This window comes from Melospiza georgiana, chromosome 3 (assembly GCF_028018845.1).
Source record: "Melospiza georgiana isolate bMelGeo1 chromosome 3, bMelGeo1.pri, whole genome shotgun sequence".
Taxonomy (NCBI): Eukaryota; Metazoa; Chordata; class Aves; order Passeriformes; family Passerellidae; genus Melospiza; species Melospiza georgiana.
The window spans coordinates 104,473,538-104,500,111 of NC_080432.1; the positions used below are offsets into that span (position 1 = coordinate 104,473,538).

A 26,574-nucleotide genomic window follows, 5' to 3' on the forward strand; every position below is an offset into this window, starting at 1 on the left:
CCCAGATACAGAAGTTCATTCATATTAGCAATTTCCCTCTTCCCCTCTCTATAAAATATCAACATTCTAACCTTTGATTTTGGAGAGAAGAGTAAAAATATAGTAATGTTACCTTAAATATTACCTGGAATTCAGACTAGTTTCCTCTTAAGCCTACATGTAATTTTCTTATTACAATTAGGAGTCTGGCTACATTTTAATGAAAATCTGAAAATGTTAGTGTTGGGTAGAAAGGGTTTTAATTTGAGAGACCTTGAGAAACAGAACTAACTCCTGACGGCTTTTTGCAAGGAGAACTACTCACATGGACAAGACAGTTCTGTTGAGTCAAGTTTGTTGCTGTAGTATTATTTATTGGCATAAATCTATGTTGTGTGTTGTGTTTGACTTTTATGGAGAATTTACACAGATTTGGAGTATTTAGATACATGTCAGGAGGACGGTGTGCAGAAGTAGGTAAAGCTACCAGTTCTTGGTAACTTAACTATATAGATCTGTTTTGGCTGTGACCTTAGGTTAAGGTAGGTGGGAAGGTTGTGTGTTTAATCCTACCCTACAACAAAGGTATTGATTAGTTTTTATTTTGTGTTCAGTGTCTTCCTTTAGACTCTGACCGCCATGAATAGGTGATAATAGCTGTAGGTGAGATTAATCCAAAATGTTAATCTGAATTTTTAATTAATGTGATTTTCTTTTTATAAGTTGCTAAGATGACTGTGATATTTAAGGATAAAAATAATTATTTTTTTATTTTAGGACTCTGGAAGTCTTAAGTGATGAAGTTGTGAAGGATCTTTCTGTTTATTACAGGAAAATGGTAAGTTGTACAACTTGAGTGTAAGCTGATTAGGTGTAAAATGAGAATGGATGTGATAAATACGTACCTGAAGAGTCTGTAGGTGATAGGCTGAAATGGAACATCTGACTCAAAAGATAAAGTTGTCTTCTGCTATTATCACTCTCAAGGAGTCTACATTTCATTATTCACTAGCTACGGCTGCTACAGTGTTGTGTCTTTTAAATTAATTAGTTATACACATGAAACATATTAATGTTCTGTAATTAACAGTTGTTGCTTGGAACAGTGTAAGCAAAACCTAGGGAAAAGAGCATCCCTTACTTAGAAGGAAGCTAAAATGTTCAGGTTGATCATATAGATGTTAAAATCAGTAAGAAGAATAATGTGAAAATTGAACTGTAATGCAATGGTGAAAGCCAAGACCCATTATAATCCAGTATTCTCTTACTGTAAAAGATAAATGCTTGCAAAATCTGTAAGCTTTTTTTTGCCATAAGTTAACAATAGATGAAACATAGGCATTTTGTGTCTGTCACTTAAGATACTTGTCCAATTTTGCTTAAAGATATAACTTAAGTTTATAAGCTTGTTAGGTAATTAATTACCTGATTTGTGAAAGGATTTTAAATGATGAACAGTTTTGGCCCTTTACATAAATTTGCTAGCATACAACTTCAGTGAAACTTAATGTAACAACTTCTGCAACTACAGATTCCAGCTATGGTCAGGAGAGTAATTACTCCATATCCAGATGGACCTGATATAAGTTCTTTTGAGCCTGAAGATGGAGAGAACTTTGTCTTTTTGAGGGAAGAAATGAATACAGAACAAAATTCTCAGTAAGTGTTTGTTTTTCATCAATATTTTCACTAGATGAACTGTGTGTGGTATTGGTGCCTGACTGTGTTTAAGTTCAGAATTGAAAGATTAAGAAACGAGATTTCAAAGACCATTATCAGTTTCCTTAAGTCCTTGAAAATGTTGCAAAACTGCAGCAGAGAACTTTCAGCTTATAAATGGCGTATGAGTAAAGGTTGCAAAATGAGCATTCACAGCAGTGTTTGGGGGTTGTGCATGTGATGAGAGTATCTGTATATGTGTGAGACCAACTGTGCAGTTCATTGTACTTCACTGCATTAGGAGAGATCAAAAAAAACAACAGACTTGAATGTACTATAGATCTGTATGAAAAAATGTGATAATCTAAATTTCTTGATATTAAGAACTATCACAGACTTGTCAAGTGAAATACAGCGCGTTGTAGTATGATAGAATGTCTTGGTAACAGGCTTCCAAATAGTGGGATAAAATGTCAGCCTGCAGAGGAAACCTCGCCTGAAATATTGTGTACTGTCCTGAGCACGTGTGTCAGGAAAAGTTGCACTGAATAAACTAGTGTAGGTAAGAGCTAGTAGATCAAGGCAACTGAGAGGATGTTTTATATTCAACTTTAAACCTTCCAGTGTTTTTCAAGGCAGGGTGGTACCATCTAGGGAATTGGGTAGTCCAAGGATTGAAAAATAGACACCCCAAGTATGGTAGTGCTGCAGCAGTGGTTAAGTAGTTATATAGTTACTTAACAAAAATCTGCTTAAAGAAACTTTGAAATAGTGCACTGTGGCTGCATTTCATATAATTCTGAATATGTAGCTGCATTTCATGTAATTCTGAATATCTAGTAGTTTTGTTAAAATGAAAGATGCCTTTTTTAATTTGATTTCACTCTTCCTAATAGCATTTAGGAGAAAGCAAGAGAGAAAAAAGTGGAGAATTGTATGTAATTTGCTTTATGTCAGTTGCTGTGATATGTAGCAGGTTTAATCTGACCTAGGTGGCAGTGCCAGCCTGTGCAGCAGCTGTATCTTCCAAGTCTGTGTGCAGTGTAATAGTCCAGAGGCTAGATCTAGATTGGAAAGAGTTTTTTTCTTTTCCTCCTGGATTCTTCTTTTCCCCCAAAGTCATTTATGAAATGGTTGTGCCAGTGCATAAGCAGAGAGGAGCAGGCAGAAAGTGCAGGCTGCTGAGGTGAGGTACTACTGTTTGAAGTATAACTGCTGCTGCTGACTGAGAAAGGGGACGTTGACATGGGGAGTTCTCAGTTTCTTTGGCTTTAATGCATCCTGTGGATTTTTTTGGTCTTTTTCCTATTAGGGAAGCCCTTTTCAAAAAAGCAAAAACTAAGGCAAAAAAGAAGCCAAGAAAACGGTCTGACAGCTCTGGAGGATATAATCTGTCAGATATTATTCAGAGTCCGGCCTCCACAGGTCAGTGGGAAAGAGATTCCTTTCAGGTAGAAAAACAGAGCATCAAGTGTAATATGCAATGCAATGTCTGTATTTCAAGAAGGAAATCTTAGAAAGATTATTTCTTTTCTAATGAACACTATAGTTGAATTTAAATAGTGAATTCTTAAGATAAGGGTTTTTTTGAAAGGGTGTTTGTCATTGTACCCAAGTTCAGCTAAAAGCATGTATTTTATCAAATAAAGATAATACACATTTTCTTATGTGGTTTTAGTAATTGGAACATTTCTGTTGTGGAGGTTTTTTTTCTGAAACATAAAGAATAAATTATTCACTTTTTATTGAGAAGATGGTAGAAGAATTTAAAGGAAAAGTGTTGTTATTTGTATATTCTGAGACAGAAGAAGAAAACTAGGAGTAATGTTAGTCTGAAAAAATATTTAGCATAGCAAAAAATTTGCTTTTACTTACCACGGGCTGGTATTCTGGACTAGGTAAACTTCTGATTGCTTTATATTCATCGTATGGTGTTAATAATTTTTGTGTTTGTTAAGCATTGTTTAGTCTGGCTCTCATGATTTTATCTTTTTGTATTTCTAGGCTCAGTAAAACTGGATAAAGCCAACTCAGTAGACTCACTTCCAGAACTCTTAACATCTGACTCTGAAGGTAGTTATGCAGGAGTGAGTAGTCCCAGAGACTTGCAGTCCCCTGACTTCACAAAAGGATTTCATCCAGAGAGGACTGAGGTTGGATTTCCTCTAAGCAATTTTTTTGTTTATCTAGTCCATCAAAAGAAGAGTTTTTATTTTAGAGTCTTTCTGTGAACCTGTTGTACAATGGAGTAGATGACTTTGAAGAGTTGTAGTTTATTTGATTAAGAAAATAAAATTTAGTGTTTGCAGTGTTTATTCAACTATTTTCTGCCTGATCTTTAGATGAAGGACAAAGTATGCAGTCTGGGTGTGAAACCCTCTCACCCTAACAAGGAGATGAAGTCATACAAGGGAGCATCAGCAGTGATGCAGTCTGTTCCACAGTCCATTCCCAGTGCCAGACACAGCTCTGCAAGCTCTCCCAATTGGGTAGCAACCAGTTTCAGGTGCAGTAATATTTACAGTTGCTGGTTTACACTTGGTAGTGAAAGCTAACAATGGTCTATGTAGACTAAAAAGCTATTTGCTCTTCAAAATGATTGTACACATGAACTCAAGATCTTGGTAATTTAATAAAAGGAGAATATTTTGTAATTATTAATTGAGAAAAACAATGCTATATATATATATAATTCCTTTTAATTGCTTCCACTCCGTACTTCTAATATCTGTTTTTATAACACCTACTTGGTTAATACTGTGAAAATACAGGAGAGTTTTTTGTAGAATCATACCATGCCTGAAGCCTTTAGAATCTCCACTGTACTTTGACATTTTTTATGCCTTTAGACTTACAAGGGCTGTAAAAATCAACACCACAGGTTTAACTGGTACACTTGGTATAATGAAAAATTGAGTATTGTTTTTTGTGTGTAAGGAGAGATGGAGGAAGTGCTGATTATATTTTATTCCAAAGCCTGTCCCTGAATTGAGTTGAATTGCAGCTTACTTTACAGATGCCTTTAAGTACACACATTTTAATTTATAGTTTTCGTAGAGCTTGGGAATGTTTATATTTAATTCATGCTTATTTCTGTGGAAGTTTAAAATTAGGTCATGTATGAAAAAGAGACTGATATCTGAAGTTTAAGAATGTTACTGATGTTTGTGTAGCACTCTGACTGCAAAAACTGTTTTGTTTATCATGTGAAATATTTTCAATCCTGCACTCAAAAGATCTAATCCAACATTCAGAGCTGCAAGCAGTGCCTCTCTATAACTTAGCATGAGCATTTCACTACTAAATAAGTATCCTTATTTAGCTATCTAATTTTTTTGAAGTAATCATAGTGTTAGGTATCTAATTTTTAGGGCTCTAATTTTTTTAAAGTAATCATAGTTCACATCTTTTTGTTTCGTACTATAATGAGTCTTGAAAGTATTTTTATAGTGTGCTCTTGAATACGTATATATTTATAAAAGTCTTGTCAGAAACATTTTATTTGAGGTTTGCCATAATTGAGGAAACAGACATAAATTATACAACCAGTTACCAATCCTATGTATGATTTAGGGGATTTCAGTGAAGACTGGAACTGTGGAATGTAAGTAAAAATCAGTGTCTTGTAAGGTAACTTTTTATTTTTCATTTAGTCCTGCCAGCCCTCCCGCTATGGATCTGAGAACCATCATGGAAATTGAAGAAAGTATGCAGAAATGTGGAACCATGCCAAAGGCAAATTCAAGGTTGGTAAAAAACCAAAATCTATAAAAAAGTGTGATAGGCCTAAGTTGTTATGAATTTACTTAGTGGTTTAGGCCTTTCAGTTTAAAAAAAGCAGGAGAAAAGTTGTGCTATTTGCTTTTGAACGGCTTTGTTTACTTCATTGTGTTGTTTTTCTTTGAGCATACAAAATGAATTCCTTTATTTTACTCTAGTCTTACTTTGTCAACTACTGCAAAAGAACAAGTAAGCTAGTATCTGAAATAAGTGGCCTGTCCTGATGAGCCTTTCTGTTTCTGACCAAAAAGAATTAATTCTTGCCCTTGGACTTTGGAAATTACTTGTGCACGAGTACTGGATTTGAGAAGCTCATTTCTTGTCTTGCATTCTCTGACCTCCCCAGAAACCATGTCTTGATATTAACAAGTCTTCAGACAGAAGCAAGTGGGGTTCCTCCTTGCAGAAGCATCTCAAAAGACACAGAGATAAATGTGCTTCTTTACAAGGCAGTGTGTTAAAGCTAGTGTTGTTTAAGTGGCAACGTATGGAAGAGGAGAGGAGGTGACTCTCATGACCTTTGAGGTGTGGCTTTCTTACAAAGGAGACTTAGGACAGTACTCATGGAACCTGGTAAAGGCTTGCAGGATAGATTCAGAAACTGCAAACAAAACAGCCAAGACTGAAGAATCCATATAGCTTAGAAAAGGAGTATTGTTGCAGATAGAAGAAATGGCTCTATGCTATTGTATACATTTTTTTAATGTATGAATATTTTTGGTTTAAGGGAGCTAAGCTTGAAAATCTCTAAAAAAATGACAAGATTAGAAAGTAATCTTCATCTGGTGGTAGTCCCCTTTTGGTGACTTGATTCCTACTCTGCATGTTTTCATTTATGGACATCTATGTGAAGAATATTTCTGTGATGTTTTCTTTCTGTCACTCTTGATATTAATTGATCCTCTTTTTTTTTTGCTTCCTAGCCATCTGAGCCCTTGTTTCCCCCTTGCCTTTTGGCACTCTAAGCAAAGTATTTTTAGGGAACAAGTTATTTCTCAGTTTAATTTGCAGGATTAAAGGTGAGTCATCTCAAAGGACATAGATCTTACAAATTCTTTCTTTGCAATGTCCATTCACAGCAGAATGGTGTCTCATGGAATCAAGCTTTCTCAGAAGCAAAGGAAAATGATTGCCCTGGCAGCAAAAGATAATGGATCAGCTAGCAGCCCAGAGCCTACCACTCTAGTGACTGCACCACCTCCACCCACAAAAGTTGCAAAACTAGGGAATGTGTGGTATGTTATAAATCAAATATCAATTCTTTTTCTTTGGAGAGTTTTACATTGAATAGGCAGACTGATCTATTTGAATCTACATTTGGAAGTAATCTAGAAATGCAAAGGGAGTAGGGAAGTGCAGTGGTTGCAGTTTAACAGTTCTTTGAAATTTTGCTCTGAGTCAGAAGACTGCACCCCATCTGGTGCTTTCCTGTGTACAATGTTGTATTTGCAGATGGTGCTGAAGTAAACCATAGAAGAAGAAGAACTAGCTCCAAAACTTAGTTAGGAAGAAGTTATTGAAAACCATTATGGATGGTGCTTTTTCTCTGTCAAACCAAAGGAAAATGTTAGCCCTTCCTGGGGGAAGGTCTGGAATGACTTTGGACTAGAGAAAACTGACCCAAATTAGGGATAACAAAGTTATCTAGGTGTCTTGGAGCTGGAGGGAGCATTGGATGCTTCTAACAGTTTTTATGGTGGAAGGATGCATAGGGGCTTAAAATGACTTTGAATGCTGATCACATACAATTTAGAAGTTTGAGTTTATATCATAGTAACTAATGCAAAAATAGTTTATCATCTGCTCAGTGAATTAGGTTTATAACAAATATAATAAGGTGCTAGCCCAAGTCATGCTTTGTTCTTCACTTTTACTGTTGGTATTGGATAAAACATAACCAAAACACGTAGAAGTTTCAAACTATGTAAATTTAATGGGTTTAATTATCTCAGGAATAAACCTATTTGCATGCTCTATGCATGAAGTAAATGTTCATTTAAAGTTCATTTAAGTAAATGTGGCCATTTTTCCAGTTTTCCCTGTTCAAGAAGGTCTAGACTTTTGTTGCAGATACATTTGTACTGTTACCCTAGAAGAATTGTCAGTCTCCTCTCCCTGTAGCTTATTTGGTTGTACCTCAGTGGGAGCAAAGGTTTCAGCATACCCATCACAATCACTCTTAAGCTTTCTCTCTTCTGAATTGATTTTCATCCATGTACACCTAATACTGAAATTTAGGGTCTCATTTACTCCCCCAATCTCTTAAATTTGTTCTGTTGTGATATTAGGCAAAGCCCGCAATTTTATTTTTAACAGGAAAGACAAATGAGTTGGTTTGCGTTTAAGGATTCAGACTTTTCCTGATCTCTGAACAATAATTGAGACCTTGACAAAAGGAGAAACAAGGTTTGCAAGATTCATCTTGTGAAGTCTAGTGAGTGGATGAATTTGTATCCTTAAAACTGCTCCTCTCAAATGCTTTGAAGAACATGCTACCTGCTTTACGCAGGTGATTTTGCAGGTCAAGCAGCGGGTTAATTATTTGCCTTAGCTAATGGAGGTGTCACAGGGCTGTTACAGCTCTGAGGCTTAGAATTTACTAGGAGAAACTGATGGTTGAATCACATGTTGATGAGCAGAGTAAACACTGAGTCATTCTATCCTTTATTAAAAAAAGGATACTCTATCTACTGTTTGTAATCTCACCACTAATGCTGTAATTATCCATAAAGACAATTAAATATAAAAATTCTAAGAAATAAAGACAAAATTGTTTATAGAAATAAAATGAAGGTGAAGGAGAATCTCCATCCTTTTATCATTTGCAATGACAAAGTATGAAGGAAATCCTGAGGCAGCTGATGTCTTCTTTGCCTTAGTCTTTATTAGTAAGTTGAGTCATTCTCCAGGTACCCAGCCCCATGGGCTGGAATGAATCCCCCATAATCCAAGGGGAATGATATGCTACACTCTTAGACACACACAGGTCCATGGGGCTGGATGGGAGCAACCCAAGGGTACCAGGGGAGCTGGTCACAGGTGACCACTGAGCCACTTCAAATCATTTACCAGCAGCCCTGGTCAAATAGAGAGGGCCTGGTGTCTGGAGGTGAGCCAATATGACACCCATCTAAAGAAGAATTGGGTGGAGATTGTGGGGACTACATTCTGTCAGCCTGAGCTCAGCTCCAGGAGGCTCATGGGGCAGATCATCCTTAGTGCCTAACATGGCATGTGCAGGACAACCGGATGGTCAGGTCTAGCCAGCATAGATTTAAGAAAGGCAGTTTGTGCCTGAATAGTTTGACTTATTCATACTGTTTGTCTACTCTCTCATAGATAATTCTTTACCTATAGAGTGTTATTTAAACTGCAAACTGCCTATGAATTCTTCCTTGTTTTTAAAAAGCAAATAAAGACTGATTTTTGAATATCCCTCGATAAATGTCTCCAAAAAGTATATTGTGCTCTTAAGGTTCGGATTAAACAGCTTTTGGAAAGAGCTGGGCCTACTGTGTTACACAAACCATCTTAGGTGGAAAGGCTAGGGTATATTTCAGGAGGATGGAATCCAATCTAACGCTCATGTGGTCACCGTGCGTGATTCCACTCGTTCCTCCTGCGTTCCTCTGGCTGCCGATCTGGAAAATGCCGGTAGCTCAAGAGTTCAAGCGCAGAACCGGTGGGAGTTCTATGAAATTTTAAAATTAGGCCTCACTGCTGGAAGAAAGCATTTATTGAATAAACTTCAAGCTGCTTTAGGCAAGCGATCAATTATTGGATTGCCCCTGCTAGTTATTCAGAGTACTTTTGTGTGTAAGGTAGAATGGGTATTACTCATCTGCGCTAATATTATATTTGCAGTTAGTCTGTAAATTCACAGTGGACTGTTAATCGACTGCATTTGGCAGTCGATTGAGCTTTCCACACTTGCAATATAGTCAAAGCCATAGAACTTGTGTTCCAGTGAAATCAGATATTCAACTTGGATGTTGAACACAGTGAAGCACACTTGCCAGAAGGGTGTGGGACCTTCTGGCTTTTTTGGGTTGACTGAAAGTCTGTTATACACTGTGCCCTACCTTTTCCACCAAGAGAAACCTCCAGTTTCACAGTTTTTTGGAAACTGAACCTTTCTTTCTTCCTTTGAAGAGAACTGAAAATTAGAAGGGAAAAATAAAATGCTGCTCTAGTAATACTGTGAAAAAATGTCTAAAGTTAATTGCATGTTGACTTTATTAGTTCTCTAAACCTACTTTGATCAAGGAATTGGGAGTGTTGCTTACTTGTTTTTGCCTTTTTTAAGCTCAGGAGAGTCTATGGCTTTTCAAGACCAGAGGCGTAAGAAATTTGAAATCTCTCTTGAGAATTAACAATTGTGATCCTGATGTCTAGGTTGTTGGTTTGACAGCTTATACTTAACATCAGCAGCTGTTTTGGAACTCCATGCTTTGATGGTTTGCAGTTACATCTTAGAGAACCATAGTCATACTCTATGGTTTTTTTAAAGTATAAACTAGTTTTTCTAATTTTGCAAATTAGATAAAAATGTCAATGTATCAGACAGGACAAGCTGAAATTTAGAGTTGTTATGTGCTTGGAAAATTTTGTACCACCTTTCAGACAAATCATTTTAAGCCTCAAATAATTGTTTTGGATAGGTTCACAAACTGAGAATGACACAGTTGATTTTTTTGGGAGATGTTGTTTGTGGGTTGGTTTTTTTTTGGCTCTCTGTTGCAAGTGGATCTGATTGCAGTACAGAATTTTTATGGAAATGGATAAATGAAATCAAAGTAGGCTACTTAAAATGTTACTAGCAGAAGCAGCTTCTGTGACAGCAGATCCCATGGACCATATGCCTACTCAGTATAATAGTTTTGGGGGAGTTCTGGTCAAACACTTACCTGAACTTCTGTGTGCCAGCTGGTGGTAGGAATAGAGGATGTGCAAAATGACTCTGAGCCCCTGTATCTGGAGGTTCCTATTCCTCTTTCTGTGTCTTCTCTGTTGCTTATCCAATATTTAAATAAAAGAAAAGGATCCAGACTTAAGCCAGGGTGGTCTAACACCACACATCATACATAGATTTCAGGTGCTTTTGTTGTAACATTTCAGATACAATGTTGTGCTTGTAAAATTCCCTTGTCTTTGTTACCTTAAATTGTGTCCCACCCAGATGTAGCTTTAAAGTCTTTGACATGGGATGCTGCTCTTCTTATGGCAGTTGCACAAACAATTGTCATTGTATAAAAAGCTTGTTTTACTTCTGTAGTGCTTATGAAGAATTAATTTCAGAGCCTTGATAGGTAAGAGAAGGACTCATGGTAACTGCCTTGGGTTCTGTAAATAAAGAGGTTTTGGGTTTAGAAAGTGGTCATGATACCTATGATGCTAAATTGTCATGTTTTCTTACTGGTTTATTTTTGAAAGAGAATATGCAGGCTCTAATTCAGTAACTTGTGCTTGGACAAGTAAAAGAAAATTGAGGATATCAGTTTTTTTGAATTTCACTGTGGATTAAGGGTTTATAGAGCCTCAAGCAGGTATGAGTAAACCATTCAGTATCTTGGGAAGAAAAGATCAGGTGTACTTGACTTTTATGGTGGTAAACTGCCTGTGTTAGACCAACAGTACCTGGAGCATTGTGATTTATGAAAATACTTTTCAAGGACTAGCACTGTTAGAAAAGGTGCAGCTTGTCTAAGAGAAGCTATCTATGAAAAAAAGAATTAATTTATGAAAAGATGAGGTGGGGGGAATAGGTGGAGGAGTGAGGTTTGATTTTTTTTTTTTGTTTTTTTGTTTTTTAATTCTAATAACATTTCAGAACTACTGGCTTCCTCTCTTCTCATAGATATTTATTTCCTGTTCTTTATCTATATGACCCAAAATGACTTACTGTAACAGATGGGGTCTAGGACAATAATGGTGGTATACAAAACCGAAGTAACAATTCATTTTTAGTAGTAAATGTATTTTTATTTGTATATTTAAGTAGAAAAGCCTCTTTGCTATCTGAATAATGGAATAATGTGGGATCTGGGAAAGTGCAAGTATCAAGTGCAATGGTTTTGTTTCATTTTTGTTTTTGAAAAGGTCATCTTCATTACATTCTGCTTTGCCAAAGTCATTCCGTGATCTTGTGATGGAAGAAGAAAAATGTATGAATGTGAATAATTCACCTGGTACTGGTATTAAAAGATGTGGATATAAAGGATCTGAGGATTCATCTGTCCAAAACACCATAAGGTAAGAATACATTTTTGATGATTTGTCAGCCATTGTACAAGAAGCACAACGACCTGTTGAATTCTGCTAAAATAAGAATAAAATTGTAATTTAAAAAGAGCATTCTTCTGATGATTTTGTTAATAAGATTTTATGAATGAAATACTATAAAAAATAGAAAGCTTAAAGACTTGAACAATTTAATGCCACTGCTAATACTTGGTTTCAGTTTCAAAGTGTTTGTATCCATATAGATGGATACATGTTTATATATATTTAAATATATATGTATATATATGTGTGTGTGTATATATATATGTATGTATGTATGTATGTGTATAAAAACTTCAGGCTCCAAACAAAACATATCTGAATTTGTTTGCTTATGTATCTATGTATCAAATGATAAACCAGTTTTTTCTAACCTCTGCAGTAATTAGATATTCATGAGCATTCAGATATGGCATTCATGAAATATTTTGCTAAGAAGTATTTTTGTGTAACCACTGAGTGGATAAAACTAGTTTATTCAAACACAGTTCTGGCATTTCCTACTCTGAGTTTTCTTATAAGATGACTTTATTGTTTAAGTGCAGTTTTTCATGGATTAGGCAGGCTTACAGAAACATCGATGCACTGGTTATGTCAGTGTGTTATAATTACTGTGGGGCTACAGTTCTGAGGACAAAATAAGGCATGTGTGAATAATATCTAGTTATTAGACAATACTGCTCTTTGGTCAAAATGTTCTAGCCATGCATCCTCTTTCTACCTCCAACAGAATCTCTGTTCTGGGTTAAAATAACTGCTTAAGCTGAGGAGAGAATCTCAGCCTTATTCTTGAAGGTCTGTATGACTGAACTGCCCACCCACCTGCATCTCCTCCCCCTATCATGAATAACTTTGAATGCTAGATGTTTAAAATATATTTACAAAACAGAGAGCCTGAAAATCTTTCAGACTCTGTCACCTACTGTCTGGAAGCACTGCAGAGCAGCTGACCCACAGTGGTAGGGAACCCAAGTGTGACAGCACAACTGGCTGGTGGCTTCCCTGGCAAAGGCACAGCCCCAGTGTGCCAGAGGGAGCTGAGCAGGGCAGGCTCCGTGGCAGTGAGCACAGACAGGTGCATTGGGATCAGGCAAGGTTGACGTCAAACCTGCAAATCAAGTCAGGATCAGGAACAGCAAAGCTGGGCTTGGCCATAGCTGCAGCACAGCTCAAGAAAGGCCTGAGGGACTGAGCTTAAGTGAAGCTCTTGCATAAAGAGAGGGAGCTTCTGTAATCCTTCACACAACTCTTCTTACAACACAACTTCAGAGCAATCTGACTCAAATTTACACAGCTGTGCTGAGGGAGAAGTTTGCAGAGCTGTTGGTGCACAAGGAGCTGTGTCATTTTCTGGCTGTTTTTTTTTCATGAACTCCCATTCCATTGTCTTCCAGTAACTGACTCCTCTGTGAGGAAAAGAAAGTTCTTCTGGATCTTGCTTTTAGTTGTTCAGCTTGTATAAAAACTGGTGTTTCCCTAGGACAGAAGTAGTACATGTTTCACTGCTATATAAAGAATAAAATGAGGATAGAAATGTAGGAACATTGTGTGTGGGATAGTGTTGAGAAGAGCAGTAGGAGGCATTTGGAGTGTGTGTGAAGGGGAGGCATTCCTCAGGAACAGAGTGATAAAGATGAAGTTACTGTGGTGAGTGGAGGTGTGGGGACATGAAACACAAATTTGCAGAACAGGTATTGTTCATTTTGTTGCTAGGACAATAATAAAACTTTTCATTATATGGGAGATGCCAGGGGCTGGTAATAAGAGAATTTGCACTGGATGCTATTATTAGCTTTGCCACAACAGCTCTGTAATCTTCATACAGTCATTTCTTTTCCTTTTGCATTGCTCTGTCTTGTCAGTGCAGTCTGGCCTGTCTGCATGCTCACAAAGTGGACTATTTTAGCTGAATGCAGGCTTAATACATTAAATGTCTGAAAATGATACATTAAGCTAGTGGAAGACTAGTAGATGGCTAAATTGACTATCATCACTTTGAAGAGAAGGTGCCTCCAAAGCCATTTCAGGTTGTTTTTGAATTGTCTCTGAAGATGCCTTTTTTTCCTAGTAGGTATAAAGAGCCTAGGTGACTAGTTCCTCCGTCTGAAACTTAGGAGTGGAGTTTCTAGTTTGAGGTAATTTTTTTGACTGTACAATTTTGTCAGAGTAGGCTCTGATTTTTTACCTGAGGCATTTAAGGGCTATTTATGTGAAGATTAATTATCTGCACCCTTACCCCTTCCTTTTAAAGGGGAGGAAATTACACAAACATAGAGATAAACAATCCTCATCTGTTCATGTGAGACTTGGTGATGGGACACTGAAGATACTTGCATGTCATTATGTTCCTGCTTTGTCTTTCTCCTTTGGATAAACTGTGCACTAATTAAAAAGACAGTTTCTTATATCTCTGGATGAGGGTATTTTGGATGGTGACATAAGCATTCTTCTATGTGCTGTCACTTGCCAATTTTTGCAGTACAGATCTTTTTTTTTTTTAGGTAAACCATGTCATGAATTGTGGTGATTTGAGCTGCATTTAATCCAGAGGCAGATCATTCCAAGAGCTGGGGCATGTGGATGTTGCTGTGCTGTTTCCAGGGGCACCTCAGCCTTAGGAGTTATGCTGTGCATGTGTAGCTCCCAGTCCAATTTCAAAGCATGGGGCTGACATGACTTAACTCAGTTGTGGCCGCCTGAGTTGTGTTCACGGTGTTACTCCAGGGAGCAGGGAAGCATCTTAGTGGAAACAAGTGTTTGCAGCTTCGTGTGTGGGAATGGCCTAGTTCTGTCATGGCTAATAATGAGCTAATATGTAGCTCATGACTCAAATGGTACAGCAAAACCCAGGAGGGTTCTGCAGGAGACCAGGCTTTGTGTTCTTTTTCTGAGAGCAGTTATTAGATCAGGGAGGCCCCAAACCTGACCTGGCGTCTCATGAACAAATACTCCAGAAACACTAGGGGGCTCAGGGCTGGGACATTTTGGTGGCTGCACAAGAGTCATGGCAAGTTCAGCCAGCTGAGTTAATCAGGTTGGTTCAGTACTGATGATACTTGGCTGGTTTATTTCCATGCAGAACCATTTATGTGTCTGCATCAGTCTTAATTTCTAAGACTTCCAGATTTCCAAGTTCTATGTTTTTGTGGCTCTTTTTCCATTTTTCTGTATATGCTAGCTTCACATTTCCTGTGTATTCCATTTCTAGTCATTTTGATGCCAGCTGAGGAATTAATTTAGAATGTTGAAATATCTGCAGTTGATTTAATATCTGGACTGAGTTAGCAGTCAAGCTTGTTAGCAAGGAACACAGATGTACATATGTACAAACAGCTTCAAAATACCTGGACTTCTTCCTACATTTTAAAGCCCCATTGACTTTAACTGAGGGAGATGATATAGGTATTTACTTATGTTTTAATTGATCGCTAGAGCATACTGTGATGCTGGAACTATTAATTCCAGTTTTGGGAAATTCCTGCTCAGGTGATTTTTTACTTGTTATTTGGGTTTTTTGGCTTGTTTGTTTGTGTAGAAGTCGGCACATTTGTTAAGTGTAGCAATCCAGTTGGGTTCATTTATAGTGTAGCTGTCAAATCAGATACTGTCAAATGTGCTGGAATGTGAGTATTATAAAAGCAGGTGGAAAAAGAGATGAAATTGAGATTTAACATCAGTATAAAAGCACAGAAGGTTGCCTTCATCTCCTCTTTGTCTTCCTTTTCTTTCGTTCTTTTCTGTTTTTCAGTGTTACCTTTAAGTGCAGTAAAAGCCTTGAACACTTGCAAGGATGGGGCATCCACAGCTTCCCTAGAGGAAGACCTGTTCCAGTGCCTCACCACCTTCACAGTGAAGAAGTTCCTCCTAATCTAGACTAGACCTGCACTCTTTCAGTTTGAAGCCATGTCCTAACATTACATGTGCTTGTAAAAAATCCCTGTCCATCTTTCTTTCAGGGTTCCTTCATGTATTAGAAGGCAATAATTAGGTCACTCTGAAGCCTTCTCTTTTCCAGGCTGAACAAACCAATTCTCTCAGCTTTTCCCTGGATGGAGAGGTGCTCCACACCTCTAATTTTCTTGGTGGCCTCCTCTGGACTTGCAGCAAAGTCCATGTGGTTTTTGTGCTGAGAACCTCAGAGCTGGATGCAGCAGAAAAATAGTGCCCTGCTTTGAAATCACAGAATAATTTTGACTCTGTAGTTTAGCCTCCTGCTCAAAATAAGTGAAACTAGATCATGTTACGCAGGACGTGGCCTGGTTGAGTTGTGACTGCTTCCAAGAAAATACCCCAGACTCTTTGGGCAGCATGTTTCAGTGGACAATCATCTCTGTATGGTATTTTTATTTTTCCTTTTATCTGTGTAAGATTTACTATTCTACCTCTTGTGTATGTTGCCTCTTAATCTGTCATTGTGCTCTTCTAAGAAGATTCTTGCTTCATCTTTCTCTGTCCTGCAGTTAAGTGCCTCACTTTAGGATTAAGAAAACATATTCTTCCAAATTCTGGACCTGTCCCAACCTAACAGCATCCTTCTTCTATTGTGGAGCCAAAATTGAGGATGATACTCTCTATGTAGAGGAAGAAATACAACTTCCTCTGCCTGCCTTGCTGCAGTATTGCTAGCACAGCCCAGCGCACAGGTGGCTTTCTCTGCTGCAGAGGCACTGGCTGGTAACATCTTCCACTTATTGTCAGCCAGGACTCTGCAGGTTCTGCTTTCTCTCTGCTGCTTTCTAGCCAGTCAGTCCTGGCCAGTACTGCCTCATGGGGCTGTTCTTCTCCCAATACAGGACCTTGCACTTGCCTTTGAAATTCATTGGTTCTCAGTTGCCCATTTTTCCAGCCTCTTGAGGGCTTCTGAAAGGCAGCCTGACATCCAGAATATGCACCATCCCCAACCTCTCCACAGCCAGCTGTGGCCTGCTGAGGGTCTGTTCTGTTCTATTCTGTTCTACCAAAGATGCTTAACAGGATTGGTTCCAGTACCAGTCCCTGAGGACCCCCACTAGTACTTAGTTTCCAGTTGGACTTTGTACAGCTAATCCATTTCCAGACCATTTTCCACCCATCTTGTAGTCCCATTTACTCAGTTCATATTTTTCAGACCGAGAACAAGGATGCATGACCTGGCAATGTGCATTGTTTGTTTTGTGGGAAAAAATTATGTTTTGTGACAAAAAGCTCAACACGATTAATTTAAATCCGTTTTTGATGATGGATGTTGGATTTCAGATTTTTTGAGATCTTGCCCTTACTACTTAGTGGTAGGAATCATGTTTTTTGTTATCCTTGGAATTGTGTTCTGGGGAAAATATTTCAGACAGAGAACTTGGTTGTTACTGGAATTCTCTTAACTTTCTATAGATTTTTTTTCTGTTTTATCCAAGAGCTTGTGGTCACTTACAAAGGATTACCAAAGCATTAAAGAAAATTGAGAGTGATTTATTTAAACAGCAACACCCTTAGAGTTGTTTGCAGTGCCATAGAATAATTCAAAAAATGTTTGCCAGCATGTCACTTTATGCTGTAATACTTTTTTAAGGTTCTGGAAATTGCAAAACTATTCTGTCAAAGATAGGTATTAAATCATGAGAATAGGGCCCTCTCTTCCTACTGGCGTAGGATTTTTCTGACAAATACACTTGTCTCTTAATGAATACAGTGTAACAAATGTGAGCTTCTTTTTGTTGAGAGGTTAACATTTTGCTACTGGATAAAATACCTTCCTGTCAGGAACTACATAAATATTTCAAGATTTTTTTTTCTATTCTGTTAATTTTAGTTTTATGCTGTTCTTGTGAATGTGAGAGGTGGTTACAGGATGTGTACAGAAATTTCTTAATTTCTGGGTTTGCACTCAAAGAATTTACTCTAGTGAGATTGTAGCACTGACTCTTTTGCATGAACCACTTACTTTGAATGCAGGACAGTTCAGTTTTTTATCTTGATTCTTTATCCTTTTAACTTGAATTTTTTGTTCATTCATATTAATTGCTAACTTTTATGGGTACTGCTGTTAGTGCATAACTCAGTTGGCTAATTTACATGTAAAAAAGCAAAAGAGCTTTTTTTTTTAAATAATCAGAAATAAAACTCCTTTTATCAAATCCTCAGATGTTAGGAAATGCCAGAATTAATGCCCAAGATGAAATTCTGTTAGGGTCTGGTAGTTAGAAATGAGAATCAGTGTCTTTTTCAGTCTCGGTATCACACTTAAAAACAAATTCCACATTACATGCTCATGCCTTTCCTCTGTAAAAATCCTACACATTTGTTGTGATTTCCTACTGCAGTTTTGTATTTCACAATGTGATGTAGGAGAATGCTCTGCCAATGACTTTTTCTTTCCTTTCCTACCTCTCTCCAGGTGCAACACTAGAAGTAATCCAGGTCTGGAGGACCATGTTCTGGATTCTCCACAGCTGGAGAGTCATAAGTAAGTTTGGTAGTGGCGTGTGTCCTGGAACTTTTTTACTGTGTGTTGTGCTGATCTTGATGTTGCCTCATAATGTTGTTTGGTTTTTCTTTTTTTGCAGTCCTTGGTCAACAGCAACACCAGCCAGCTCTCCTGTGACAGCACCTGTCATGTTCTCAGCTATTGTAGAGGAGGAGCTCCAGCAGGAAGCTGCTCTTATTAGGAGCAGAGAAAAACCTTTGGCATTGATCCAGGTAAAGTGCTAAGTTACTGCTGCTCTAAAGTAACACAAGGAGTTTCCAATGGCTCTTTCAAAGATCAGTTATTAGTATTAATTGTGTATTAGTACATGTCATTTACATAGTGAATAGCAAATATAATTTAATGATAACTTCACACTGCTATTTGATAAGGTCTGTTAAAGTCAAAATGGCTCATAAATGTGATAAATGTATTTGCAGCTTCAGAGAATGGTTGAGTTTGGAATGAACCCCTGGAAATTGTCTAATCCAAACCCCTGCTCAGAGGAGGTTTAGAGCATGTTCCTCAAAGCCAGACAGCCTTTGATTATCTGCAAGGATGAAGACTAATGGCCTCTCTAGGAAACCTGTTCCAGGGACCACCCTCACATGAAAAAAGATTTTTAAATGCAATTTTCTGTTTTCAGTCTGTGCCCATTGCCTCTTCTCCTGTCTTTGGGTACCACTTAGAGGAGCATGGGTCAGTTGTCTTTATTCTCTCCTAGCAGGTACTTATACACTTTGATCACTCTAAGCCTTCTTTTATCCATGTTAAACAAGTGCAGTGTGCTCGGCATCTCCTCAGTGTCAGATGCACTGGACTCTTAATCATTTTTATGCCATCTCATACTGGGAGATCAAGAAGTGGACCCAGCATTTCAAGTGTGTCTTGCCAGTGCTGGGTAGAGGGAAAGTGTCATCTCATTTTTCTGGCAGTGCTGTCCTTCACAGAGCACAGGAGGCTGTCACCCTTCTTTGCAGTATGAGAGCAGTGCTGGCTAAAAGGCTAAATGGTCCATCAGGACCCCAGCTCCTTTTATGCCAGGCTGCTTTCCAACTTTTCAGCTCCCAGTGTGTACTGGTGTCTGGGGTTTTTCTTCCCAGGAGCTGGACTTCATGTTTCCCTTTCTTGAACTTCATGAGATTCTTTGTAGCCCATTTTTCAGTTTTGTCTGAGTCTCTCAGGCAGTACAGCTGTCTGGTATATCAACCACTCCTTCCCATTCTCTACTGCTTGCAACCTTGCTGAGGGTGCACTGTGTGTAATTGATGGGTAATTGATGAAGGTGTTAAACAGTACTGGTCCTAGTCTCAGTGTTGGTGTGGTGGACTTTGTGCCACTGGTCACACCCTCTTCGAGATCGCCAGTTCTGCCAGTTTTGTCTGTCTCACGTTGCATTTATGAGGTGTGTTCTTAAGCTTGTCCACTTAAACTCTTAGTTAATACTTAAGCTGTACCATTTTCCCAGGAAGCACCTAGTGGTCATTCAGATTCCCTTGCCCTTCTTAAAGGGAGGAATGACACTTGATTCCTCAGGAATCAACCTTATTGCAACAATTTTTCAAAGATTTTTCTGAGAGTGGTCTTGCAGTCCTTTTGGCTCGTTCTGATCTCCAGGACCTGGCATTGCTAGTGACATGATCTTTACACCTAAGACCAAGATGAAGGTCCCCAGCCTTTTCCATGTCTTTTTCATCCAGTAGTGGATCCATGTTGTCTTTTTTTGCAGTAGAAGCCTGTTTTGCTGCCTTTCATATTCCTTGCCAGATTTCACCACAGATGGCCTTTAACTTTCTTAATTCTTGTCCTTTGTGGTCACATAGTGTCTCTGTTCTCCTTCTGTGTGACTTTTTTCTGCTTCCACATCTTGTAGGCTTCCTTTTTTGTTTGGGTTTTGTCAGGAGCTCTTCTTTTCAGCTGCGCAGTCCTCCTGCCATTCTTATTTGGCTAGGAAGCTCATTGGCCTGGCCTGTTCTTGAGCTTGGCAGAGGTGATCTTTAAAGTCAACCAGCAGTCCTGGAACTTTCTTCTTTCTGGGGCCAAATCCCATGAATTTTTCTAAGCAGATGCCTTCACAGTCTTCTCTTCTAAAGTCTCAAGTTTTTTGCTATTTCTCTTGTTCCCAGCTTTCAGAATCCTGAACTCCAGCATCTCATTGTCATTGCAGCCAAGGCTGCCCTCAGCCTTCGCATCCCTGACCAGTCCTTTTTTTTTTTTTTGGCAATATGAGATCCATCAGAATGTCTCCCTTGATCACCTCCTTCATCATCTGTGTTAAGAATTTTTCACCAATGGGGAGGTGTCTTAGAGTGTTTGTGTCCAGCTCTCTTGCCTTTCCAGCAGATATCAAGGTGCCTCAAGTTTCCTATGGAGGAGCAGGGCCTGAAAACATGAGGTTTCTTCAAGCTGTCTGAAGAATGTATCATCTACTACTCCCTCCTGATGAGGAGGTGTGATGCATTCAGGACCAGTAAAGTAAATGTAGACTTGACACTGACATACATGCTCTTTTTTTCCTTCCAGATTGAGGAGTGTGCTATTCAAGACTTACTGGTCCACTACGAAGCTTTTGACAACCCTGAAGAATTTGTGACCGTTGAAAGGGCTCCACAGGGACCTATAGCAGCACCCATGTGGAACAAGCACTAATTTGTACTCTTCACAGTCCTCCCTCCCACAGTTCTCACAGCTGTATGTGCACTTTTGAAATTGTAATTCTTCTTACAAGTAATACAGGACTGGAAGAATAAGAATCGTGTAATTTTTAACATCAGCATTAAAACACTGCCCATAATCACTAGCTATTGTTAGAGAGAATGAAATAATGTGTTCACTGTGTCCTTTACCCACATTATCTATTGGATGTATGTTTTGACAGCATTTCTTTAATGACACCTATAATTAGTAATGGTACATGAGGCTGTAGATGGGAATGTATTTGCTAATCTTAAATTATAAGGGTTTTTTGTTAAATTAACAGGTGAAAAGCGAGTGTTTATTTTGTGATTTAACGTGGAATTGAATGTGCAGAATTAAACACCTTTAAAGTTTGGGGGTGTGTCCTTCAGACCTTTCTTGCAAATTGGGAATATTGGGAAAAAGTTTTTGCTTGAACTTCATGTAAAAGTATAGTTTGACAATGCAGTTTTGGTTAAGTGATGTGTGCAAGTCCTGGTTCCCTGGTTGCTGTGGCCAGCACGTTTCCCTGTTGTGCCCCAGGCTGTGCCCAGCCATGGCCTGTGCTTGGCTCAGCTGTGCATGTTTGTCACTGCTGTGAGTGAGCCCTGCCTCAGAGCAGCCAGCTCTGTCTTAAAGTAAAGCACACAGCTCAAGAGGATGTGGTGCCATTTATTAGCCCATCTGTAGTCTAACTCTGGTAAATATGGTATGGTTTTAGAACCACTGTGTTTGGGGATGATTCACTTGCAGTGCTGAGGAAATCAAAGATCAGTGTATACGTTGTTGAAGCTGTCGGGGCGAGTGCTTGACTGGGAAATCTGCAAATACCTGAGCTGCAAAGATTATCATAGACGGCTTTCAATATTGTGTTCCAAAGTTCTCTGTGCCTGGTTGAAACAAATTTATAGATATTAAAAAAAAAGAAAAAAAAAAGTAGCCTTATCTGCAATATTTTGTCTAGTTTGTCTTGTTTGTATAGGTGTGTTTGAACTTGTGCTTCCTCAGTAATGTCAGTACTCATGAACTCTGGAAAACTGGAATGGAGAGATCTACAGAAAATGAATGTAAAAAATTGATCACTGTGTGATAAAAGAATCTTGAAAAAAGTGATGTAGATATGTCTTAATGATTTCAGGTCAAGCTACACCAAAAATATCCCCCACAAAAATTGTAAAAAAAACCCAATAAACCATAAAATCTTGATTTATACAAAGTTAGTGTACTTTTATATGCTGTCTATATATAATCAATTATTTAGGTAACTAGAGTAATTGATAAATATTTCTTCTGTGTCTGAAACAAGAACTGCAGACATTTTGAAGCTACACAGGCCAGGAAAGATGTAGGTTTTGATTCTGTTTTGAATTCTACTGGTAATTCATTCACTAAACTGATGGTAATACTTGCATTAAAGGCTTTACTTGGTGCACTAAAGGGCCTTAGGGCCTGCTGAAACTATCCTCTGGTTTAAAAGAAAGCTTGTGTACTGTGAGAAATAGCTATAGAAGCAGCAGGCCTTTCCAGGTGGGAACTAATTTATTATCAAGTGTAAATTTGCTAATTTGCTTTTTTTTTTTTTTTTCAAAATATGCCATTGAAAATTATCCTGAAATTTTAAGTGGGTTGATGTTTCACCATGCCAAAGAGCTTGACTGCTTTCAAGTTGAGGTTTTATTGTCCCAGTTTGTTTAGGCATCATCACTGGTTATATGTAATATTCATAAGCAAAAGTGAAGAATGATCAGTGTACCACTCTTCTGGAGTTGAGAACACTAAACTGCTGTGATTGAACAACTTTGTTAAGGCTAAAATGTGTCACAGAAAACCGTCATTTTCTAGCTCAGATGCCCAACTTTGTGGCCTTTTTTCTTTACTCCAGACATGAATTCAGCTCTCATCACATTTTGTCATTTCTGGGCTTGTTAACTCCTTTAACTTGCGCAAAACCACGGTTCAATTCCCAGGTTCTGGTGAACATAATGCAGCACATCAGAGTTTGCAGTAAAGAACAATATTTCACATATAGATTTATAAGTTAAAGGAGATGTATTGCAGCTATTTAGTGTAAGAAATACAACTTTAACAAAAGGATTCTACTCAAGTATTTGTTTTGTCTCAAAGACAAATGAACCATTCTCTCAAATAGGTTTCCTTGAATAAGCAGTTTGTCTTTTCTCCTTCATCATTCATTATCCCCAACTTCAGTAACTTCTTAAAAAATAGAGGGATAAATAAAACTTGCGAATTTTCCTCCTTCAAATGGAGGAAAAAAAACCAATTTAAAATTTTAATAATACTGTGCTACCTTCAGGACTTGCTGTTACTGTGTCAAGGCATTTGAGGGATGCATAACTCTTCTGCACTGTAAGTAAAATGAGAGACTTCAGTCAGGTGTAGAATCTTTGCTACTTTTGTTCCTCAAGGGTAGAGGTTGTTTTAGTGACTAATCTGACAGTATTGTTGAATGGAATTTCCATATTAGGACTGATTGTGCAACCTTTCACAGAACAGAATTGACAAAAAAATTACTGAATTTCCTAATTTAGCTTTTGTTATGAATCTTGATGATACCTTCCTACTGTATATTTTTTAACTGAATTTCCCATCCCCCACCCTATGGTTAGCATCATTTGTAGGTGGTGATAGATTATTTTAGCTGCACATTTTAAAATGAACACTTTTGAACTTCAAATGTGTCCATTTTTTTGTCCCCATGCCTGCCCCTCCTTTTTTTTTTTTTTTTTTTTTTTTAAATAATATAAAAAGAGACTCTGAACTGTTTTGACAGGATTCAGCTTGATTGTGTTCATTGATTGTTCTGCCATTGAAATGATGTTCTGCAGCTCCTTGGCAACCTGGACTCTCCTCCTTACCCAAACAATTGCTAGCTCTGATGTAAAGACAAGTCAGAACAGAACACTGGTGTGTTAGATCATATTCTAAATATAAAGGTAAAAGATTTACACAGGAATAAAGTAATTTAAGCTCTTAATCCTTGACTTGCAGGGTGTCACCAGAGACACTTTGTAGTAACAGGAGCTGTCAGTTAAGGTATCAAATGATCTCGGAATGTGTTCCATCCATTCTCACTCCAAGAAAAGTTTGTAGAACTCCACTAAAGTGCCAGGTACTTAAACTGAAGGGAAAGGTTTTCTCTATGGCCTGATGTGCTGGAAAATGGTGAGATGTTGAAGCATACAAAATGAATCCCTCCTGTAAAGGCTCTAGATGTGGCAGACCTGAGAAATGCCAAGAGGGAAGGGACTATTTTTGTAGTGTTTCAGGTGTCTAACCTTGAGAAAAAATCTTCATTAATTGCAGAAGGCCAGCAAATCCACAAACATGCAATCTGAGTTTGAAGTGAAAGGGTTTTAGCAATGATGCAGCAGAGAAGTTCTTGTGAGTTTAGGGAATCCCTCTAGTGGCTTGTGTGAGATGTTTCCTGCTCACAAGAGTGGTATCTGACACAAACTCTACCTAGAAAGTTTTTGCTTTCCAGTAAAATTCTTCCTGAACTACAGTGTGTATCACGGAACAAAAAAAATGGCATTTTTATAGCAGCTTTCAGATACCTGCATGGGACACTCATTACACTAGTCCTTCAGCACTTGTAAACTCTGCTTGGAGGAAAGGAAGCTGGATGTGAAGAATGTGTGGAAATGAAGATACTCCTCAGGTGAGGTGCCTGTTGTTCTAGCAACAGTTCTGCTTTCTGTTCTCTTTTCTGTTTTTCTATTTTTCCCTGTTTTTCTGTTCTTCGGTTTTTCTTTCTGTTGTTCTGTTTTTCTGGTTTTGTTTTTCCTTCTCTATTTCTCTATTTATCTTTATTTCTATTCCTCTTTCATTCTCTATATTGATTTCTGTTTTTATTTCTCAGATAGTATACTATTTCTTTAGCATGACCTGTCTTTTATCCCCTTATTTTGTGGCACCTGAATAACATGAGAAAAGAGAAAACATTTGCAATGACTTCAGGTAAGGACTGGCAATACTAATAGTTAAAAGTCTGCTCTTTAGATCAGCTTTGAAGAATGCACTCTGGATTATCAAGGTGTTGTTTAAAGTATGCTTTATTTCCTGTGATTCAAGTGACTGAGTGTTCTGTTTCTATACAATATATAGATTTCAGCTCAGGCCTGAAGCATGAAATTGGGCCTTGGTGAGTGGAGAGTGACTGAGCTGAGGTCACAGACAGTAAAGAATTGGGCAGTCAAGTGAGGGCAGCATGACAATTCTGGGGTGACTTCTGAGGACTCTGCAGGGGAGTTCTCTCCAGGTCCTGGTGCCTGCCTGGGCTGGGTCTTCTGCACCTCCATTCAGAGCACGTGAAGGTGCCTGAATTGGCATGTCTCAATCTTTGCAAAGAGGGAGGAAAATTCCTTGGTTCATGTTTCCTGAAAACACCATGAGTCTGTCAAAAGCATTAGCTTTGTGCTGAGTGCATTTTCTTTGTGTGGCCCGTCTTGGAGAAGGAAATACCCAGTCAAAATTAGGCCACTCAAGAGGATTCATAATCTCATGGAGTGGGAGAACAATGTGCTCGTTCAACTGCAGTTTTCTTGGAGGAAACTGATCCAGGGAGATAGAAAAGTTTGAGTCAAGTGGTGGTTTAGGAAAGATCATCACACTCCTTGATCTTGATTTAAATGAATTCTTTGTAGATCTACAGAGTTTTTTTAAAACACATATTTCTAATGTTTGGGGTCAATTCTTCCAAATCATGCATGAAGTTTTCCGATAATGACGGAAATATAATTGTTAAAAGCAGGGATATGCTTGGGGGATTTTTTCCTGTTTCATTTGCATAAAGGATGTATGAAAAACAGATAAGCAAGCAAACAAACAAAGGCAAGTTGACCTTACAGCAGACTTAAATAGATCCCCTGCATTTGCTCTCAAGCAAAAATGTACAGCTGAGGGAAAACGGAGTCAGTTCTCTCCTTAATAGTCATAATTTTTCATTAATAATTCTCATAAATTTTCATGAATAATTCTCAAATAAGAACATGAGCAGGGAAAAATGGATACAGACGTTTTTATATCATTCTCATTACTGTAAGACTTCTTTTTTTTTCCTCTTCTTTTCTCCCTTCTATATTGTTTTAAAGTTTGTTTCATGAAGATAGGGAGAGCGCAACACCCAAGCCTGGATTCTCAACTAATTTCTCACAGGAGTAAGCTGTTTTCAGATATGTCTCCTCAGACTGCATGCCATTAAAGTAGAAGAGGGGTCTTCCTTCTTCACACAGTCATTTTGCCACCCTGTAATTCTGCAGGAATATGCCAGGCAGTGGACCCTGGCTAGAGGGAACTAGCTGCCTGTGCTGTAGGGGGGGTGGCTGGGAGGGTGCCAGGTGCCCTTTGCTTTAAGCACGGCCGCTGTGCCTGCGGCGTGAGCACGGCTGCAGCCCCTGTGCTGCCGGTGATGAGGCTGTGAGAGCTGTGCAGGGAGTACGAGCTGCTTGCTCCTGCCTCCTGCTCATCTCTCTGCAGTCTTCATGATTCATCAGCTGTGACTGCCTTCAGTGTCACTGGGCTTCTAGGCCAATTTTTTATCTACTGTTGTAAGTTTGTACTGAGGGGGACCCCACCATTTCTGCAGAGGTCATAGATGACAACACAGCACTTGGTGATGAGAGCTGTGCTTATGCCATTTGGTGACACAACACTGGGAACAACTGATACGTTAGCAAAAAAGAAAAAGGCATAAAGTATGTATTAAAGTTATTTTTCTCTTTTCGGTATACACATAGATA

General features: G+C 38.4%; 1 protein-coding gene across 3 annotated transcripts in view; it reads left to right on the forward strand.

The window, feature by feature from the left end:
- IBTK (inhibitor of Bruton tyrosine kinase) overlaps positions 1-22,000 on the forward strand; it is a 53,872-nt gene extending 31,872 nt beyond the window's left edge. Inside the window, exons 19-29 of one of the 3 annotated variants that reach the window (XM_058020480.1) lie at positions 757-817; positions 1,511-1,638; positions 2,951-3,063; positions 3,643-3,791; positions 3,981-4,144; positions 5,292-5,384; positions 6,498-6,653; positions 11,518-11,670; positions 18,071-18,139; positions 18,240-18,372; positions 20,663-22,000. In XM_058020480.1, coding sequence (XP_057876463.1) covers positions 757-817; positions 1,511-1,638; positions 2,951-3,063; positions 3,643-3,791; positions 3,981-4,144; positions 5,292-5,384; positions 6,498-6,653; positions 11,518-11,670; positions 18,071-18,139; positions 18,240-18,372; positions 20,663-20,788 — 1,345 coding nt within the window. In that variant the 3' untranslated portion in view covers positions 20,789-22,000. Of the gene's footprint in view, positions 1-756; positions 818-1,510; positions 1,639-2,948; positions 3,064-3,642; positions 3,792-3,980; positions 4,145-5,291; positions 5,385-6,497; positions 6,654-11,517; positions 11,671-18,070; positions 18,140-18,239; positions 18,373-20,662 lie in introns of all 3 variants that reach the window. The other 2 variants (XM_058020481.1, XM_058020482.1) reach the window with 2 other exon arrangements.
- The last annotated feature ends 4,574 nt before the right edge of the window (positions 22,001-26,574 follow it).